General features: G+C 42.4%; 2 protein-coding genes across 5 annotated transcripts; one reads left to right on the top strand and one right to left on the bottom strand.

The window, feature by feature from the left end:
• Positions 1 to 1,174: 1,174 nt before the first annotated feature.
• leng9 (leukocyte receptor cluster (LRC) member 9) lies at positions 1,175 to 7,623 on the bottom strand. 3 transcript variants are annotated; one of them, XM_071536022.1, is made up of 8 exons: positions 7,617 to 7,623; positions 7,129 to 7,277; positions 4,293 to 4,386; positions 3,707 to 3,843; positions 3,230 to 3,556; positions 2,816 to 3,101; positions 2,383 to 2,506; positions 1,175 to 2,269 (listed from the first exon to the last, which is right to left on the bottom strand). In XM_071536022.1, exons 2-8 carry the CDS (start codon positions 7,268 to 7,270, stop codon positions 1,607 to 1,609), a joined length of 1,773 nt encoding a protein of 590 aa, XP_071392123.1. In that variant the 5' UTR covers positions 7,271 to 7,277; positions 7,617 to 7,623; the 3' UTR covers positions 1,175 to 1,606. The 3 variants fall into 3 exon arrangements, with proteins under 3 accessions (XP_071392123.1, XP_071392122.1, XP_071392124.1); XM_071536021.1 differs by lacking the exon at positions 7,617 to 7,623 and adding an exon at positions 7,392 to 7,574; XM_071536023.1 differs by lacking the exon at positions 7,617 to 7,623 and having other exon boundaries at positions 1,175 to 2,239; positions 7,129 to 7,385.
• A 262-nt stretch (positions 7,624 to 7,885) lies between these two features.
• Positions 7,886 to 20,081, top strand: flcn (folliculin). Of its 2 annotated transcripts, none has more exons than XM_071536020.1 (12): positions 7,886 to 8,125; positions 8,316 to 8,525; positions 8,739 to 8,885; positions 9,044 to 9,265; positions 14,597 to 14,763; positions 14,902 to 14,993; positions 16,570 to 16,733; positions 17,101 to 17,214; positions 17,560 to 17,683; positions 17,817 to 17,942; positions 18,667 to 18,769; positions 19,026 to 20,081. In XM_071536020.1, the coding sequence occupies exons 2-12, from the start codon at positions 8,316 to 8,318 to the stop codon at positions 19,231 to 19,233; spliced, it is 1,677 nt and encodes a 558-aa protein (XP_071392121.1). In that variant the 5' UTR covers positions 7,886 to 8,125; the 3' UTR covers positions 19,234 to 20,081. The 2 variants fall into 2 exon arrangements, with proteins under 2 accessions (XP_071392121.1, XP_071392118.1); XM_071536017.1 differs by having other exon boundaries at positions 8,739 to 8,897.
• Positions 20,082 to 20,528: the final 447 nt, after the last annotated feature.

Raw genomic sequence — 20,528 nt, 5'->3', positions numbered from 1 at the left:
CAACGACACGATATTGCCCAAAGATAATTAATCCGTTAACAGGGATTAACGGGTCTATCCCCTCACTCACTTCATAGCGAGATACCAGAGACACACTTCTAATGCCGACCCCCATCAACAGCCACACACACTCCCATCAACCTGACCAATCCCTCTCAGACTACCAGACTGAGCCCTAACCAGATTATTGAGACCAAGATTAAAAATGCATAATTGCTAGTCAATTGTGCTCAGGAATAGTGAAACAGAGATTAAAAAATCCACTCACATATTGGAGGCAAAAGAGTGAGCTCCTGCCTAAGATAGCGCTGTTTGGCTGCGATGTGCAGAGAGCCAGCGTGAGGTAGGGATGCACATAAAATTAGAGTAAGAGAGGCGAATAAGCACACATAGATGGATATGGGGAGGGGATGCAGGGAGAAAGCAACATAAAACACTGTGAGTAGAAAAAAAAATCAGGGTTCTCAGTGAGAGGTTGAGAGAAAGAGAGAGGGAGAGGGGGGGGGGAGAGATGGAGTGAACAATGAATAGAGAGGGGGGAAAGCGACATGCAATGGATTTGTAGGCAAAACCAGTTTCCAGTGAAGGCTGCAGAATGGCATCAACCCTGATTCAATAACAATCAGGGTAAAACGTGCAAACGATACGGGAGAAGTGGAGAAAAGAGTGTTGACGGAGATGTTCTCATGGGGGATTTGACTGAGGAATGAGAATTGGGAGATACACTGATAAAACACAGCAAGAAGGAGTAAAAGAGTGTGGTGTTTGTCTGCCATTGGAGGAAGGGGGGGCAGAAGCGAGAGAGCAAGAGGGAGGGGGCGGCGTTAGTTTTTCTGTGTCACTGAAAGGGAGTGGGGGAGGGGAGGCAGGGAGATAATGCGAGCAAGGGAGCAAACACTGGAGAGCCAGAGACCATACTCACTGACTCATATATGTATAGTGCGTGTGTGTGTGTGTGTGTGTGTGTGTATCTGGGAGGAAAAGGGGGGAAAGAGACAGAAAATTATATTATGTATGCAAGAGTTACTCGGAGAGCGTTTACCCAGCCTCCATGTCTCTCTGTATGTTAGACCACAGCACAGCAACAGAACCACATCCAGGTCATCCATCACACTGCTGATGAAATATCACCACTCACGGGATTTAAAATAACCAATTCAATATTTAATGTCCTTGACAATCTAGTGGTCATAATTCATTGTAAAAGCATACAAATTCATCCTTCTTGTGGTACACAATCCATACAATATTCATATAAAACAGATGATATAAATCATGGAATTATGAACTGTAGAATACAAATTCTTATATTAAATTATGGCTGTTAAGAAAATATAATCTATTCCCTTATAAATCATTAATGACTACTACAAAAAGTGCGTTAACTGTACGTATAGTGATATCTCATATGGCTGATTATCTTGAATAGTGCATCTTAATGCTCGATCAAATGTCCCCAGAAAAGGCAAAGACATGAAGTTTGGTAAACCAGGCAACATGGCCAGTGCAAATCTAGCTCAGAAATATTGCACCCAGTCATACATGTATACATGTATATGCATGTGAAACTGCACAATGACAGCAATGACAGATTAACACCCATCTATCACCGAAGAGTTACTGTACACACGATCTCATAAAAACCATCTTTCTTGAACGTACCCATAGCACACAGGTGTAAGGTGTTTACCGGCAAGCGGCCAAAATTTAAACCCTTACCCAGCTTCAAGAACCCCACCCCCCCAAAAGGCCTGTCTGCCTCGTTGCTGTCTACCTTGGCCAGTGTGAGGTGGTAACGTGGGTTGAAGGAGTGCCTGTGGAGCCAGCCCTCCTTCCTGTAGGCCTCCTGTAGGCCGCTGTTGAGCTGCTGCAGGTGGAGCTGCGGCTGCGGACTCACGTACAGCACCCTCCCATTGAAGTGTTTCAGCTTCAGGGGGAAGGTCACAGCCACTGGGGGGTTGCGATCCACATGGGCGAAGCGTCGGAGGATCTCCCCGGCGGCGGCCACCTCAGCCGGGCCATGCAGCATCAGGAGGCACAGAGTGACATGGAGGCTGGAGGAGGGCATCATGTGAGGGGCAGAGGAGGGGAGGAGGGAGATGAGCTCCTCCTGCAGCTGCTGGAAACAGGAGAGGATGGCGGGAGTGTTGGCCCTGAAGGTGATGAAGTGGGTGGGTTGTCGTTTAGGGGGCCGACCACCAGGCTTCTCTTCTCTCTTCTTCAGAGGCGCTGATGGTCCCTGGGAAATGCGAAGTGCTACAAGATAACTCTGTGTATAATAGAGGTGCATAAAGAGCATCACTATGCTGAACTTAAACAGTTATAGCTGAACAAGGATATTAGAAAAAAATGATTTCAGGGTGATTTCAGGGCTGCACCCACCTCAGCTTCGTTGTTGCCTTCCCAACTTTCCTTCCATTCATCCAAAGCCTCTTCCTGACCCTCCGCTTCCCCTGTCTCTCCCTCTCCTTGGGATAAGGAGATTTGGTCTGTGGAGGTACAGAGTCTAAAATCAAAAGAGGAGATTAAAATTATTCAAGAGGCAGGCCACTATTTTGTAAAGTTGCTCACCAAGTTTCAGCCTTCGTACTTAAAACCAAGTCACCCTTCTCTACGTGGATATTCTAAATGTCAAAGGTCATGTCTTAAGTTAACAATTCCTATCAAACTGAGCATAGAATAGGCAGATAAAAGAAAAATACTTTCAGATTGTTTAAAAAAAATGCTTAAAATGCATTAGTAACACATGCGCATGGTCTAGACAGAAGTGCTCAACGAGTTTCAGTCAGACTTCAAAGATATTAAATGATCACACCCATTTGCATCTTCCTCCAGGACTGGCTTAGATCCTCCTTGTGCTTCCTGTTTTCCCTGAGGATTGCTTCCTGAACGCTTCAGAGCCAGTTGTGTTGACTCAGGAATGTGAATATTCATCTCATTCTCCCTCTCTTCCTCCAGATGTGTGCTCTCAGTATGGGAACACTCCTCTGTTTTGCTCTCTACCTGCCCACTGACAGCAGGTAGCTGGTCTTCTGTCGTTTGAAAGGGGTCTTGTTTTAAAGTTAATGTCTCTTGTTGCTCTGCGTCTCCTGTGCTTATTTCTGTAAAAACACATGCAAATGTCAGGGCAAATTCTGTAGTGTGTGCAGGCTTTTGTTCTAAACTTGTGTGTATGCAAGTATATGTGTGTGTATATAAGGTGGGGTGGCAGCAATAAGTCCTCTCTCACCCTCTACTTCCTCTTCCCCTCCAAAGGGGGGAGCCAGAGATTGACCAGTAGAGCCAAACACCCTGTCAGTCCTGCCGTTGCGGTCCCAGATGCGGTGCCCTCTGTAGATGAAGTACTGGATCCTGTGTCTGGGCAGGGCCAGCTCTGTAGTGTAGTCACAGTCGCATGGGTTGGTGTCCCAGTTGAACTCAGAGAAGGGGCGCTCCAGCACCCCGAGGAAGCGGTCCACGTACCCCACTACGAATTCTGACGCCTCCACTGACGGATCCCACAGGATCCTAGAGATGACATCGTCCGCTGTGCGCATGCGAGGCTTTTTGTTCAACTCTGGGGGGAGAGAAAGATATAGAGAGGGATAGAAAGAGATCAAGAAAGAGAGAAAGGGAGTGAGAGAAACAACAAGAGTTTTCACTAGCCTCTTAGGAGTATGTTATCATCATCAGATGACTGGGAAACAAGTTGAATGTAGAGTTTTACCTTTTCCCTCAGTGTCTTTTGGTTTTGTTGCTTTGTTCACTTTGCCTTTCTTCTTCTTGTGTTTTTCCACCGTTTCTTCATCCTTCCTGTCATCTTGGTCAGGAAACACAGCACCTGGGTCATCTAATGATGGGTTGCTAAGACAGGAGATAAAAAGGAGATGAAACAGGGCAGAATACAGAGGGGAGACATGAGACAATTAAAAAGATATTTCCAATTCCATTTGAACCATTCATGTCTATGTGGGGTATCGGATCTGTTTCTTCTTTGCAGCACTGCATGATTAGCACTGGCTAGACTGTATGAACCTCAGTCTGCTCTGCCATGTGAGCATCAGTTAAAAATATAGACAAGATATTCCTCATTGTGCAAGAAAGACTGAAGATTTCTCTGTCACCAGGTGGAGCCTTGCAATCAGGGGAGGGACTTAACATTCTGACTGCCATCTGCTTGATGCTGGCAGCTGTGCTACGTGTAATGTCTTAGTTGTTAAAAAAAAAAGTACATGTTTAGAATTTAATTAAGTAATCAAATGTCTCCCGCTATCCCGCTGGTGAGGATACTGATCAGGCTGAGGGGAACAGACCTGTGAGACAGACGACATCTGTGGCCAAAACGGCACTTTCCCATCAGGAAAAACTGGCACACACCGACTCCCTCCTCCTCCTGTTCTGCTGACTCTGTCAATGAGAGAGGGACAGGAAGAATAGAGAGGGAGAGAGTTAGAGTTAAGGAAGGACGGGCAGGCCTTTAATGTAAGTGAGCAGCCAATCAATATGGATTCTACATCTAAAGTACCTCAACAAAATAACACAGCCATGGTAAAATACTAATTTAAACTATATTTTTGCCAAAGTAGGCCACTATGACCTTGACAGCCTAGCCTTTCTGTAGCTCCCAGTTATAAACATGTCCATCGACTTACAAATGTTTACATTTTATTATATTTAACCTTTATTTAACCAGGAAGTCCACTTGAGTTTCAGAATCTCTTTTGCGAGGGAGACCTGGCCAAGATAGCAGCAAATAAGGAGTAGTATTAGAAGCAATTAAACATTATAAAAACAATAAAACAATGATTTAAAACACATAACACATCTGACCCAGCAGAGAGACAGTCATAGAGATAAGGGACAGTGAGGAAACAACCTATGAAAAGCAAAAACAGAGTCCAATTGACTTTGTTACCATATCTCTCACAAAGGCCTTAAATTCGCTCACTGGGATGAGAGTCTTCATTTTTAGATCATTTTTCAACATGTTCCAAGTAGTAGGGGCCAAAACCATAAAGGATTTCGTGCCCATCTCAGTGCAGGCCAACATGGTCACTCTACAGGTGCCAAAACTCCCAAATGTTGATTAAGTTCATATATCAAATTTGGGTTTAATATGTTTAGTGATTGATCTGAGCCTAAAAACACATTCATTTTAGGATGCCTACGCTGTAATTCTGCTCCGATCTGGGGCCTGGTGCTAGCTACAGAGGGCAGGAGTCACGCAGAATAACATCATTCCACAAGATCATGATGGCCTCCAAATAGCAAGACCCTACAGCCTGACCCCATCCAGACTGAGCTGAGGACCATGAGATACATGGAGAGTGGAGCTGCTGAACCTGGAAGCCAGACTGAGAGAGAGACAGGCAGAAGAGCTGAAGAGAAGACAAGAGAAACAGGTATAAAGGAAAGCGCTACAAAGACTAAGATGTCCCACTAGTCTACAGGTAAGTTTTCACCAACATTGGAAAGGCCCTAGATTCTTCTTAGCCTACAAGTAGCCTATGTTGACTGAGCTAGCTTGCTGGGCAAATAAAAATATGCTCTCCCTGTTTCTTTTTCCTTTTCCCGGAGTCTTGCGAGTCTTCATGAGTGAGAGGTGTCTACTACATCAGGTACTATGCCAGTGATGTCTCTGCTCCCGGAGATATGTTTACACCAAGAACGCCAAGAGGATAACGCTCAATTATACTCACAGTCCAAATCGTAGATAGGTGGTAAATGCTTTTACTCTAGAGCTAGAGGCGGGGGATGTGAAAAAACCTTTAGTGGATTCCTTGTGTTCCTTATGTGGCAGAAGCCTGATGTTACACTTCAAATCATAAATATTATTATTATATTAATCCCAAAAAGGGGATTGGTGGAGTAACAAAGATGTGTATAATACTATTTATACACTGTCTATTCACTGTGCAATACACTTACAGAAAGTTCCACTCATGTAACAGGTGGAGATGACTCACTGACCTTATGGTATTCAAATGTCAGCCAAACAGTTACTATGCAGTTGCCTGCACACTCAATCACATATCAGCACACGCTGTAACGCTATTTCCAGATAGGAGAACTGAATGTGACTCACGGTCCTAATCCTTTAATTATCAACTGTCAAATCATCCTTCCCCACCAAGATGGCACTGACTGGCACTGACAGTCCAGAGCAGACGCAGGTACAAGGCTACATGAGGCTCAGATGACCGGCCTCTCAACGGCCTTTCAACTGGTGCCAGAGACATGAGATCTCAGTACGAGAGGGTAGAAATAATTGGGTAGAAATAATTACGCAAAGCCTAGCCCTTACATAGTTCAAGTCTACGTATCTTTATTCTATTTACTTCTCGGAAATTGTATCTGGCTTTAAACCAAATTAAACTAGAGGGAGTAGACGCATAGAAAGTTACAGACAGGAATCTACTCCTGATACAGCACCTGGAGGTCAGAGTCAACACTTAGTCGTCTTGACTCACTTCCTGGCTAATATCGGTCTCCTGAAACATTTACACTGGGAGCCGCTTGACATGTGAAAACGATGGCTTGCTAAACAGTGGCCGCAGCTCACTCATGAAATTCCTCCTTTCATAACAGGGGCGACAGACAGCAGAATATGAACCACAGGACTCCTGATAACAGAAACACCTTCCCAGAAGACAAATTAGTCACAGTAACAAAGAAATCTGCCACAGACTTAGGAATGTCATTACACAATCTGGGTTCATTGCTGAGAAAACGTTGACCCATTCCACTGATCTCTACTTTTTCTTTTTTTGCCCTCCTTAAAAGGGCCAGATGGGTGGAGTTTGTCACATGGATTGATATATAGCACCAGGCCGAATTAATACAATCAGATAACTTTGTCTGAAAGCTACCAGATATCTGTTCTGTGAATGACCCAAAAACAGAACTGAGTGAAAAGGCAAACCCCACCCACCTGGCACTTCCGCGTCACTAAAACAAACTTTGAAAAGTATTTTAAATAATTTTTTTATCTGATCTCAATATGCTGAAGTACTGTCTATATGCCACATTCTCTACACTGTGTGCCTCATTATATGGACGCATTTATATAATCTCTCTTAAGAAGTCAACAGCCTTTGAAGATGCATTTCATAGACAGCAGGTTAGTGTAAAACTGTGAAGGGGTTTTACCTGAGGTGTCTTTGCCATTGTTATCCCCAGCTGGGACCTCTGTCTCTGGACTGGGTGTGTCTGTCAGACCGCTGGACCTCTGGTTCCCCTCTCTCTGGTCTTCTGGTGAATCTAAAGGCACTGCTGACCCATCTGAAGCCATGGTCAGTCTGTGGGTCAACAGATGATGTTACTTCAACAGTCTTATGTCACTGCGGTATCTGCTGCTATACCTTTACCTTTGTTTGATTAATCTGAATGAGACACTTAAACCTGAAACTCACAAAACTGTACTGTGACGCTGATGTCTGTTGTATTATTGCGGAAGTAGTGACTAGCGTAGCAAAACAAACAAATCCCAAAAATAAAAGGCTCAAAATCCGACGACTCAAAGCCAGCTTTATTGACATATAAAGCGCATATATTTACAACATAAACATCAATGTAAATATCATAAGCAAAATCGTTTTAATAGTACCCGAAAAAGCAAATTGACAGTTCTGACTTACTCGCACTTTGACCTGGGTTTGTTTGCTCGGAAGGAATTATGGGTAATGTAGTGTTCTCTTTTTTTTTTTATCGCCGAAAATGTAAATGGGAAAATAATATCAAACGTAATATTCACAATAAATTAGTTATCAGTGATTCTAAGACTGCTTTCTCGATTCGATAAACAAAAAAAATTCAAACCAAGCAGTAAAATGAAGAAAAGTAGCGTAACGTAAACGCTATGCGTCATTTGTGCTTGAGCGCGTGACTGTGCGTCACATGATCTGTTGTTGAGCCAGCAGCTACAGAGAATACACAAGAGAAGTGTACAAAACCTAAAGCTGAAACTCCAAGAATCAAGCATGGGGTTTTGAAAAACGACCAAAATTAAGATTTGTAGAGTTTATTTCTCGTCCTTGTTCCAATATACTGTTATTTACATAATGGCCTTTGGACACTGCGACCAATGAATGTCTTTTGGTGAAGTATTGAGCACCAGTCATTTGGTGAATTGGGTTCTGCGCTGAAGGTAAGGGTGTTTGATATATAAGCTGTAATGACCGTGTCTTAGCCTAAGCATTAGTTCAACAACCTAGTAATGTCATAGTTATTGACCAGCAGAAACTTACTGACAAATGTTGTTATGGACTACTTGTTATGTTCACATCCAACTCCCACAGCACAATAAACATCTCTCATCCTCCCTCTATCCCTCTCAGATGAATGCTCTGGTTGCTCTCTGTCACTTCTGTGAGCTCCATGGCCCTCGAACATTGTTCTGCACCGAGGCGCTACACCCTCCGTCCCCCTCTCCTCCCCAGGCAGGCGCCCCGGTGCCTGGGGACAGGGACCGAGATGGGGATCGGGAGGGTGAGGGGCTGACCATGAGGGCCAACAGCTCGGCCACTCAGAGAGGAGAAATGTGTGAGGTGAGTGGAGAGACGGGACAAGGACAGGGTGTCGAATCAAATGTCAACTGACCCAGACAGCCTACAAATACTTTGCTTCCATCTTACGTGTCCATGGTGCAACTATCTCTTTCTTTCTTTCTTTCTTTCTCTTAATAACACTCAAGCTACAACTTTTTTGGTCTACAAGTGAGTCCATTGTCCTGTCATTTATCCCTTTTCTTCGTCCTGTAGGGTTGTCGGTCTCTACCTGCATCTCACCCAGGCTTTGTGAGCATTGATGATGAGACAGGTATCCGCTTCCTGAGCCACCAGCATCCCAGACAGTCACAGCTTTTCAGTGTGGTACGCCAGGCCTGCGTACGCAGCCTCAGCTGTGAGGTAAACAGCGACGTACGTCTGTGTGTTTGTGTTTGTGAGTCACACCTCTTCTTGGCAACTTCAGCTGGATCATGCACCAAATTAACATACCCCATTTTTTATCCCTCTTTCTCTTCATATGCCCCCTCCTATCCTCTCGCTCTTTCGTTTTTCTTCAGGTATGTCCCGGTCGTGAGGGTCCCATCTTCTTCGGGGATGAACAACACGGTTTTGTGTTCTCGCACACCTTCTTTATCAAAGACAGCCTGGCCAGGGGCTTCCAGCGTTGGTACAGTGTTGTCATGGTGGCCATGGACAGGATCTACCTCATCAACTCCTGGCCTTTCCTGCTGCGCCACCTTAGACTTACGATACAGAGCCTTCAAAGCACCGCCCTCAAGGTAGGGACATACACATGGACACATATTGATTTTTGATTTAATTTTATTATAGTGTCATACACCATACTGGTGCCCAGCCCACATAGGCTTACAAGACACTGTAAATGAAACAGAGCTATCAAACAAAAGTACAGTTATCAAAACATAGAGTACATGTTATCCATCTGCAATTCACTTTCAGATTACATTATAGGTACAGAAGTTTGGTATCATAGTATCCAATATGTCATTCAGGATTCAAAATAAATAAGGATTCCTTCCTTCTTTCCCACGCCTTAGAGATATATCGGGCAGTGTCAAAGTCATAGTTTCTAAACAGGTATTCTAGTCTTTGACTGTCTTCCATCAGAAATAAATTAGCTTATCACACAACTCAATTCTCAAATCATTATATAGAGGGCAAGGCAAGGCAAGGCAAGGCAGCTTTATTTGTATAGCACATTTCATACACTGGGGCAATTCAAAGTGCTTTACAGAGTGATAAAAATACAGTAAAGGTAAAAGATTTACAATTAAAAAGTGCAAAAGTACAGACGAGATACAAAAGATAAAAGACTTAAAAAGTAAACTAGTGCAGTTCAAATCAAGTGAAATAGAAAGATAAAAGAACACAACAAATTCTCCCACTTTTAGATGCACATTGTGAGTGAGCCCATATGTTTTTTTGTAATTTTCTTTTCCCCTGTCCTTCCTGATTCTACTCTTGATCTCATATTTACGTCAGATCTCACTGTCTAAGGCAGACAAGAATCATAGATTCTCCTCTTGGTCAAAAACCTCACCATCCACAGATGGATGAGAATCATACAGGGTAAAGCTCTGTCCCCCCCCACATATAGTACAATAAGTAAGCATTACCTGGACAAGATGAATGAAAATTTGTACTTGCCCGTGTCAGCTCTGTTGGGATCCTGAACAGAAACAGTTAAAATTAAGGTTATTTAAAAGCTAAGCTGAAAATATAAGTTTTTAGCCATTACAGGGTAGAGTAGGCAGTGTAAAATAAGAAAGTTTTTAGCTTTGACTTAAAAGTGGTCAGAGTCGGGGCTTGTCTAGTATCATCTGGGAGGTTATTCCAGGTCTGTGTTGCATGATAACAAAACGCTGCTTCACCTTGTTTTGTTCTAACTCTTTGGACAGCCAGTAGGCCAGCCCCAGATGTCCTAAGGGTCCTAGAAGGTTCATATGGCACAAGCATGTCAGAGATGTATTTGGGCCCGGAGCCACAGAGTGATTTGTAGACAAGCAGCAAGATTTTGAAATCAATTCTCTGAGTGACTGGTAGCCAGTGTAAGGATTTTAGAACTGGTGTAATGTGGTCGTATTTCTTAGTTTTTGTCAGGACCCTGGCAGCGGCGTTCTGAATAAGTTGGAGTTGCCAAAGAGCTTTTTTTGAAAGCCCTGTGAACAGACCATTGCAGTAATCCAATCTACTGGAAATAAAGGCGTGGGTAAGCCTTACTAGGTCTTGTTTGGACATTAGTCCTCTGACTCTTGCAATATTTTTTAGATGGTAGTAAGCTGACGAAGTTACCGATTTGATGTGGCTATTGAAATTTAAATCTGAGTCCAGGATAACGCCAAGATTTCTGGCTTAGTTATGAGGGACAGGGAGTCAAGGTGAGAGCAGACATTCTGTCTTTCTTTCTGTGCTCCCAAGACAATTATCTCGGTCTTATCTCTGTTTAGTTGGAGAAAATCTTGCCGCATCCAGTCATTGATTTGTTCGACGCAGTGACACAGAGTTTCAACAGGTCCATAGTCACCTGGTGTAAGTGATATGTAGATTTGCGCTACTTAATTATTTTGTAGGATTTGGCCTGAAGGAAGCATATAGAGATTGAACAGGAGAGGTCCCAAAATGGACCCCTGTGGAACCCCGCAGGTCATGGCCATCTGCTCGGACACACAGTTTCCAATGGTTTCCAAAGTAATGTCATGAATGTCATGAAGATATGACTTGAACCACTTAAGGACAGTTCCAGAGAGTCCCACCCAGTTTTCTAATCTTTGTAATAGAATTGTATGGTCCACAGTGTCAAAGGCAGCACTAAGATCCAACAGTACTAAAACAGAGACTTTGCCTGAGTCATTGTTCAGGCGAATGTCATTTAGTACCTTTATGAGTGCAGTCTCAGTGCTGTGATGGGGCCGAAATCCTGATTGAAAGTTATCGAAGCAATTGTTCAGCATTAAAAAGTTAATAAGTTGTTGGTGAACAACTTTTTCAATAACTTTACCTAAAAACGGTAAGTTTGATATAGGTCGATTGTTGTCCAGTACAGTAGCATCAAGACTGCTCTTCTTTAGGAGCGGCTTCATGACTGCAGTTTTCAAAGCCTTTGGAAAAATGCCAGATTGGAGAGAATTGTTAACTACAAGTATTAGTTCTTTCGTCAGGCTGCTCAAAACTGTTTTAAGGAAGCTAGTTGGTAAAACATCAAGGCAACAGGTGGATGATTTGAGATTGGACACAGTTTCTTCAAGTGTTTTGTCGTCAATGGGATTAAATTGTGTCATACCTACCAAGTTACTTCTGGAAGACTGCAGTGATGATGCTTTTTTGTTTGGCATTGAGGAGTTAATAGCATGTCTGATGCCTTGAATCTTGTCATTAAAAAGGATGCAAACTCGCTACATTTGCTGGTAGAAACTAGTTCTGGGGATATTGGAACTGGAGGGTTAGTTAACCTGTCAACGGTAGCAAATAAGATGCGTGAATTGTTACTGTTCTTGTTGATGATCTCAGAGAAAAATGATTGCCTAGCACTTTTCAAGTTCAGACTGTAAATATGTAATTTTTCTTTATAGATTTCAAAGTGAATCTGGAGGCACTCCCTTTTCTGTGCCCTTACAGAATGAGTGTTTCTCCATGGTGCCTTTTGCTTACTAGCGATCATTTTAACCTTAGCAGGAGCAGTGGCATCAATTACATTTGAAATTTTAGAATTGAAGGTATTCAGTAGATCATCAACATGATTTGAAGCTGGGGCAGTTTCAGATTTGATGGCTTTCATAAAAAGTGTTCTGGTATTCTCATTAATGTACCTTTTTTTAACAGTTTCAGATCTAATGTTGATTTTTGGTGTAATAGACAGATCAAAGAATACACAGAAATGATCTGATAGAGCAACATCAAGCACAGTGACATTTGAAATGTTAACACCCTTAGTAATAACCAGATCTAGAGTATGTCCTCTAGTATGGGTCGGCCCTTTCACATGTTGAGACAGATCAAACGTGTCAAGTATGACTGAAAGTTCTTTGGCATTTTTGTCACTGGCATTATCTATGTGTACATTAAAATCACCCGTAATTACTACACAGTCAAATTCAGTGCAGATAATTGAAAGCATCTCAGTAAAATCATCAAGGAAATGTGGGGAGTATTTTGGTGGCCTGTATATAACTATATATAGAATACATGGAGAGAATTTCATTTCTATTTTAAACGACACATATTCAAAGGATGAGAATTCTCCAAATGATAACTTACAAAGGAATCTATCCCTAAAAAAGGCACAAACACCCCTTCCTTTTTTGTTCTGTTGTGCTTCAAACTAAAATATGAAATTTGGTGGGGTGGATTCAATAAGGATAGGATTCCCATTCTTGGTGTCCAGCCAAATCTCTGTTAAAAACATAAAATCAAGCTTGTAAGAGGTTATAAAATCATTGATTAAAAGTGACTTGTTACACAGGGACCTAATATTAAATAGGGCTAGTTTTAGGTTTGTTGGAGCAAGGCCTGAGATACTTGGCTTACAGGGAATGTGAATCAAATTTGTAGGATTGGAAGATTTTACTGTGACCCGCTTATCTAATATTTGTCTTGACACTGTGGCTATTGTATTTGGGAAGGTTGTTCTCTCCCAGGGCCTCAGCTTGCTATCAGATAATTTATGAATAACAGTTCTTGAACAGCAGAGGCCCAGGGTGTCCTAGTTGCTGCCGACACTGATGGCAATACCCATGACCTGGCCAAGCTGGGGGTGATTGGGATCATTATGATCCCAGACTTCACCAAGTCCTCCATCTGGCTTGTGAACCTAAGAGGAGAGACAGGGGAGGGAGTGGATGCTGGAGAGTCAGAGGGGAGTGGGGATAGAGGTGGGGGAGTCCAGGGCAGAGGTGGGGGGAGTGTGGAAGGGGGCTCCACAGAGAGGGCAGGTGGAGCGGTGTCACTGTTGTCACCCTGGAGCTGGCACTCTTTCTGCAATAAAACATAAAGTGAATTTCATTTTCAATCTCATTTAAACCACAGAGTGAACACAGTCGTTCTTCCGCAGAGTATTACTGTATCATCCAGTTTCAATAGCGAGAGGTAATGTGCCTGATCTTAACTGTGCACATAATGATCTTCTTACCTTTCGTTAGATTGTGAGTAACATATGGTTCAGGTGCAAACTGGTGCTTAATGAGACTGTATGTCTTAAGTTTAGGCTTTGTCCAAACATCTTCAGCTCAACTATCCTTATATTTTGAAAACAATTCATACAATTCACACATATTCATATTTCTCAGATGGAATGATGAAGGCCTATTCAATTCATTGTATTCCCATGATGTTACATGCATTTCCTATCAACATCGTACTTTACCATATACCCAGCTCATTGGCTGTGGCTGTCATTTGATTATATTCACCTGTTACTTTATTACAATCACTTGTTATTTTCCTATCAAGGCTGTGTGGTGATGTAACAGAATACCATGAATAGGCACTCATTTGTTAGTGTTAGGGAACTTAATTGCAGCTTAATTACAACTATTCAAAATGCTGCAGCTCACTCTTACTAGAACCAAGAAAAGAAAACGCATTACTCCTGTATTATCCTCTCTGCATTGGCTACCTGTGAGCTTTAGGATTGATTTTAAGGCTCATATGGGTCTGGCCCCCACTTACGTCTCTGATCTTTTAACACCCTATGAGCCAGTGCGCAGCCTGACGTCCTCGGACCAGGCTGTCTTTGTTATTCCAGTCTAGGCTGAGTGATCGGGCCTCCGAGGCTTTGGTAGAGCTTACCTGAGGAGCTCAGGCTAGCCTCTTCATTAGCCTCTTTTATATCACTTCTTAAAATTTAGGAGGTTTTGTAAAGTTTTATTTATGTAAAATTTGTATTTATTAATTTATCGATGCTCCGAATTGTTTTATCTCCTCCTGTTTTTTCTTCTTCTTTCCTTTTATTCTATTATTCCTCTGTTATTTCATTCCTTTGCTGTTGTTTTATCTGTAAAGCAGCTTTGTAAACAGCTAAGCGCTATAAAAATAAAGACTATAATGTCAGAATGTCCCAGACTGATTTTTCCTGGCACTGTCCTCTTCCACAGGTGTTTGACAGTGAGCAAGGAGTCTGTCCCCAGCGAGCGGTGAGGATGAACAGTGTTTTCTCACCTGCAGTCTTCCCCCACCAGAGGAGCGGCAACGCGGCCCGCTCACTAACCTCCCTCACGCAGCACCCCAACCTCTGGGCCAGCCTGCACTCCTCCTTCAGCTGGTGAGTTGCCCAGAATGGCAAAGGCTGGTATACTGTCAGTTTCGCTATTGTATCCAATCTCTCTGTTTTTCCCACTATGACTAAGATTTAATCACAAACCTTGACATCCTGTGTGTTTTCCCCTCCTGGCTTGTCCAGGCTGCTGAAGGCCTGTGGGAGTCGGCTGACAGAGAAGTTGCTGGAAGGAGCCCCCACCGAGGACACACTGGTGCTCATAGAGAGACAGACAGGTAGACATTCAAGTGACAGACACGTCTTTCTTAATCACACAGGATGACTTTTTGTTTTTTTACTTGACTGTAGTCCACACAGACTTATATATTTACCCGTCTAACCATCTGTTCATCCCTGTAAGTGGATAAAAGTTGGAGACCTAGAATTGTCCAATAACACTGACATTACCAGAAAGAGTATCAGTTGGTTTGGGCAAAGGTCCAGTGTCTCTTGCTTTCCAAGCAAAGGTTTGGCTCCCTGAAGACAATGATATAAACGGATGTCATGTGCTTGCACAATGTACTGGAGTTGAAGCACCAGTCTGCTATGTTTACCGTGAAAGTCTGATTCACTGTGTCAGACCAGTAGGAGAGGCTATGGGGAAAGAATGGCGTGATTCACTTAACCATTGTACTACAACATGTGACTTCTTGGCTTTCCGGAAAGTGTTTACATCAGTTTAATCAAGTGTTTCTGTTAGTTGAATGGCTCTTAGGTTTTGGAACTTAGACCTTGTTCCGTTTTATTAGTCCTGGGCCCTTTGTGGGGTTTTTTTGGTACACTGAATGAGAATTGTTTTATGTTATAGATTTCCCAAAGCGAAAGGAAACCATTACAGACATTATAATGATTGTTCATTCATACCAAGCTGTAATGAAATGACATAGAAATTAATTGGCAACCACTTTATCCTGTATAATATGAATACTAACAGGTATACCCTAGATTTTTTATATAAATTTTGTCTTGAATGTTTATTTATTTGTTTTCTGCATTAGTGTGTCAGTAGACTGCTCTTTATAGTACAGTTCTTTGATATTTACAAACTTTTCATTTCATTATTTTTTGAAAGCATCTTTGCTTTACAGAATTTTTTTTACATGTGCCTAAGACTTTTACACAGTACTGTACGTATAGGTGTGTAAAACAATCCTCCATGCAATTCACGCTATGCGTGTTCATAATCTCAAACAAGATGTAGTTCAGTGGCATGACCACCAAAACTGAAGTATGAACAGTCAGTCACTCCAGCCTGAATCCAAAATCCCAGGCCCAAAGTAGCAGGACTTGACCGCACACAAGTTGTGTGTGTGTAAACTGGGCTTTGAAAGGATGCAAATGCCACAGAAGTCAAGTTAACTTTTCTAATCAGTTTTGGGTCCTGAGAAATTGTAACTGAGCTGGATCACTTTAACCATTTATTGAAGGCAAAATTTTGACTTTCTATAGCACCCTATTGTATTATTTATTGTTATTAGTAGAAGTAGAAGTAGTCATCGTAGTAGTAGTAGTATAAATTAGGCCTAGATAAGGGTCAAGTTTTATGACTTATATTGGGTGATCGGCAGCTTAATTACACAGCATTTGTAGTGTTTTGGAAAAAGAGGATGAGTGGGGGTCATGTGCACATCACATTCCTGTAGAGCCTTGTAATGATTTCCTGTGGTTAAAACAGCTTCCTTCAAACAAGCTGTGAAGTCATTAATACTGGTGGACAAGAATAGCCTTACATGTGTGTTCTAACCAACGAGGAATGCACCCAAGGCATGAACCTTGGCCTGGGCTTGAAAGACAATTTTTGTTTCCCCAAAGAGCAAGAAGAGGAAATGAGCTGCTGGGAGGGAGCAGAAGGGGGCGGGTCCAGACCACAGCGGCACCAATCAGAGAGCGAACTGGACAGAGACTTCCTGCGTGATGATGCAAAATTGGAGGGATTTCCAGGCCCAAAGTTCAGGTCACTGAGGCACTTGAGACAGGTGATCTTTGGGTACTTTTTGAGTTTGTCATTATGTTAATTGTGAAAAATTCCATGAATGACTTAGGTTTAAGGAGAGGGCAGAACCATACAAGTTAAAAGATAGAGAAAGAAGCTTAGAAATGCTCAACCACAGTGTTTCCCCAATCATTGAATAGGTGGACCATCACATAGGCATTTGTGGAAGGAATCATATTTTTATTACGTTAATTTGATACGTTCTGTGAAAGGTTAATTCACATTATTTATATCGTATCAAACACTATTTTGCTTTCACTATAGTCAGCTCACTGCTTCATAATTCCCACTCAGCCTTTTAACCTCACACATATCTATGAGCTGTCTTATAATACAGATTTGGTCCACAGATCCTCGGGGCTGCTGAGTTCCGTCAGCTAGCGTGGCACGTGCTCATGGGAAATCAGGTCATATGGAGAGGCGCGGACCCTGGGCTCATCCAATCAGCTTTTACAATGCTCAAGGTACTCTGGGCTGCTGCTGCCGGTGCATCCCTTGTTGCTCATTAGGAGAAATGGTCTAACTGTGGTTGAATATCGTCTAAGACAGGGGTTAAGTATGGACACCTGTGAGGATCCTCATCAGCTGAGCCACATTGTAATAAATGTGTCATCAGTTGAATTCAACTTAATAGAACACGCTTGTACCTGTTACAGCCATCTAACATTAACCACTAACACTTATTGGGCTTATTTCTGCTTATGCCAGTATTTAGCTTTTTTTGACTCATTTACTGAGATATATTCATCTGTATGCTAAGAAACCGTATTTATAATCTGAATCTGTGGTTGTCCTGTATGTCCCATCAGTCCTTGCTCCCAGTAGGCTGTGTGCGGTCCGTGCCGTACAGCGCCCAGTATGAGGAGGCCTACAAATGCAACTTCCTGGGTCTCAGCCCCGATGTGCCCATCCCAGCCCACGTCAGCTCCTCAGGTACAGGAGGCTCTCCAGACTCACACTGTAGTGACCCGTAGATCCCAGTATGAACCCCTCAGACACTGCTGAGCCCACAGGTCATGTATGACTGTGTTGATTTTAACTTTGTATTTTTATTTTTTTCCTGTAGAGTTTTCAGTGTTGGTAGACGTCGGCACAGAGAGAAGCTGTCAGTTCTCGGCTGTAGGTGAAGATGACATCTCCTCGCTTTATCAGTTCACCATCAGCAGTGCGAACACACAGCCCACAGATAAGGGTGAGCATGCATACTGGGGCGAATCACCGCCTTAAAGTCTGCTCCTCCTCTGAATGTCTGAAAGCATACAGCACTTTCCCTTATTTATATACCTTAAAAAAATCAAAATAAAGTTATTATAAAGAAGTTGATTGCTTTTGGAAGAGGCAACAGAGTCAACTGATTAACTGTTTTGCTTCTGTCATTATTGTTGTCCATGACTCTGTCAGTGTTTTGCCCGGCACCTATTGCACAATAAGCCGTCCCGGGGGGGGGGGGGGTGATCCCTATTTGCCTCAGCTCGCCCAAGGTTTCTTCCAAGTTTTCCTACCAAGGTTTTTCTTGGGAGTTTTTCCTTGTGTGCATTTAGGGTCTAAGGCTGGGGTGCCGGGTAGGTTAGAATAGTAGAATAGGTAGTTTGTTTTGTCTTGCTCAATCTGCTCTTGCCTACCGGTGATTTTTTTGTTTGCTAAGTTTGTCTTACATAACTTTGTTCACCATTGATTGTGTTTAATAGAATAGGTAGTTTGTTTTGTCTTGCTAAATCTGCTCTTGCCTACCTGTGTTTTTTTTTGTTTGCTATGTTTGTCTTACATAACTTTGTTCACCATTGATTGTGTTTAGTTAGACCTAGCTGGACACACTCTCAGTAAAGTCCTCTGAGACATGCTTGTGACAAAGGGCTATATAAATAGACTTGACTTGACTTGACTTAACTGCCTGAATCTCTGTCATCTTTCCTCAGGTCCCACGTTGCTAAATAAGCTTGAGGTGGCTTTATCGAATGAGAACCTGTCTGTAGATGTGGTGTCTCACTGCCTGTTGTGTCTGAAGGAGGAGTGGATGAAGTGAGTAAGACTTCTACATTCATTCATCACACAGACACCAGTTGACTACTGGGGTTCGACTAAGATTTTCCGTTAACACATAATCATGGATACTATAATAAAACAAAAGTTATATGAAATAACTTACATTTTTCAATGTACTAAAAAAAACCTATAGATTTCATTCTGCATCTACTTTCCTACCTGCCTTCGCTCACCCTTCCTCCCCTTTTTGTCTTCTACCCCTTCCTATCTGTTCTATCCCGTCATCTTCCAGTAAAGTCAAAGTGCTGTTCAAGTTCTCCAAGGTGGACGGGCGAGGGAGGGAGGACACCCAGAAGGTGCTGGCCCTCCTGGGCGCTACAGGGCCAGGGGAGGAGGACAACGTCCGGCTGCTCAAGTTCTGGATGACCGGGCTCAGCAAAACCTATAAGAGTCATCTGATGACGGCCGTCAGAGGAGGGGAGAGGAGCCCCAGCCAGTGACAGGGAGGCAGGGAGGAGGGGGGAGGTAGGGGAATTGACAAGAGGGAGAAGGTTGACATTGAGGCAAGAAAAGTGAGAGCAAATATGTTTTTATCGTCACCTTTGTTAATTCTGTGGGATTTGGTGGAGTGAAAGGGAAGAAGATGAGTGTGAATGGATGACAGAAATTCTTTGGCTCATTCATGATTCTCTTTCTGAAAAATCCATGACACATTCAGTTTTGTATAATGTATGAGCGTTTTTATTTGTCAGGGATTTCTTGTAAAAGACGTTTTCATCCTAACATGTAAAATCTAAGTTATTATAAAATGGTTGGCTGATTGTTAACTTGTGTACAGATGTTTTTAAACAAAATAAATCAATTTGTATGGTCGGTCTAGCATCCTCTTGTATTCCATAATTGGCTCCATCTTGTGGCGAACTGAAAAAACAAAGAGGGAATGAAAGTGAAGTGGGGGAGAGCAGCACTTCTCTCTCTGCCAGCTCCCACTCACATGCTTTTTTACAATGAATGGCTGTCAGCCAAGAAATCTCAAGTGGTGTAAGACAACACTTTAAGGTTTTCTGGTGTCCTGAAGTGCACAAAATGGTTGCATAATAAGGCCTCTCTCCAGTACTGCCGGACTCAGCGGGGATTCGCTTCTTAACGAGCCAGCCACACATTGCTCCACTAAAAAGCTGCATTTTTTTTGTTTTTGTTTTCATAGTCATTTGAGCCTGTCGCTTTGCTGAAGTTTGCAGAGTTCAGTCAATAAAATTCACAGACATACTGCTTTGTTTAAATTGGAGACATACATTTTTTTTTATTTTTTGCCCCGGCTGCATTTATGTAGTGATTGTGTAAAAACACTGGCATGTAACCTGTATTGGATTTAGTGCAATTCTGTAAATATTATTAAGATTGATTGTAGCTGTCTTATTAAAATGAATCTACTACTGAACAGTAGTGTTACCCAATAGAGTTTTTAACTTTAATTTTGTTTTTCTACTTCTCGCTCAAATCTGGGCTTCGTTATGCAAGTTTCACTAATACAAACTAAAAGAACAAAGATAATTTGTTACAGGTCCACAAATTAGTTGCATGTTTACTTGGCCAATATGTAAGCCCACCCTGTATTACAAACTCTCAGAGTGATATAGGAGACAGGAAGACAGCTTGATGATGGGATATTTATACCCTCTGTTAAAATACATAGTATAGGTGAAGAGGTTTCCGGTTGATGATGCCTCAGGGAGAGTTAAAAATGCCTTGGTACTGATGAGGCACTCTCTAGTTTCCATTTCCCCTCAGAGAG

Source organism: Centroberyx affinis, unplaced genomic scaffold (genome assembly GCF_046629955.1).
Source record: "Centroberyx affinis isolate AG114_WGS23_722 - 3 ecotype Tasmania unplaced genomic scaffold, CSIRO-AGI_Caff_v1 ptg002815l_1, whole genome shotgun sequence".
Lineage (NCBI taxonomy): Eukaryota > Metazoa > Chordata > Actinopteri > Beryciformes > Berycidae > Centroberyx > Centroberyx affinis.
Note: the sequence above shows the minus strand (reverse complement) of the source record. Positions and strands in the feature narration are given on the sequence as shown.

Coding starts and splice junctions, on each gene's coding strand:
- leng9 (XM_071536022.1), bottom strand. CDS start 7,270: ATGGCTTCAGATGGGTCAGCAGTGCCTTTAGATTCACCAGAAGACCAG. Junction 3,557..3,706: donor AAAAGACACTGAGGGAAAAG/GTAAAACTCTAC, acceptor CTCTCCCCCCAG/AGTTGAACAAAAAGCCTCGC. Junction 3,102..3,229: donor AGGGGAAGAGGAAGTAGAGG/GTGAGAGAGGAC, acceptor GTGTTTTTACAG/AAATAAGCACAGGAGACGCA.
- flcn (XM_071536017.1), top strand. CDS start 8,316: ATGAATGCTCTGGTTGCTCTCTGTCACTTCTGTGAGCTCCATGGCCCT. Junction 14,994..16,569: donor GCTCATAGAGAGACAGACAG/GTAGACATTCAA, acceptor GTTTCCCCAAAG/AGCAAGAAGAGGAAATGAGC. Junction 17,684..17,816: donor AGCCCACGTCAGCTCCTCAG/GTACAGGAGGCT, acceptor TTTTTCCTGTAG/AGTTTTCAGTGTTGGTAGAC.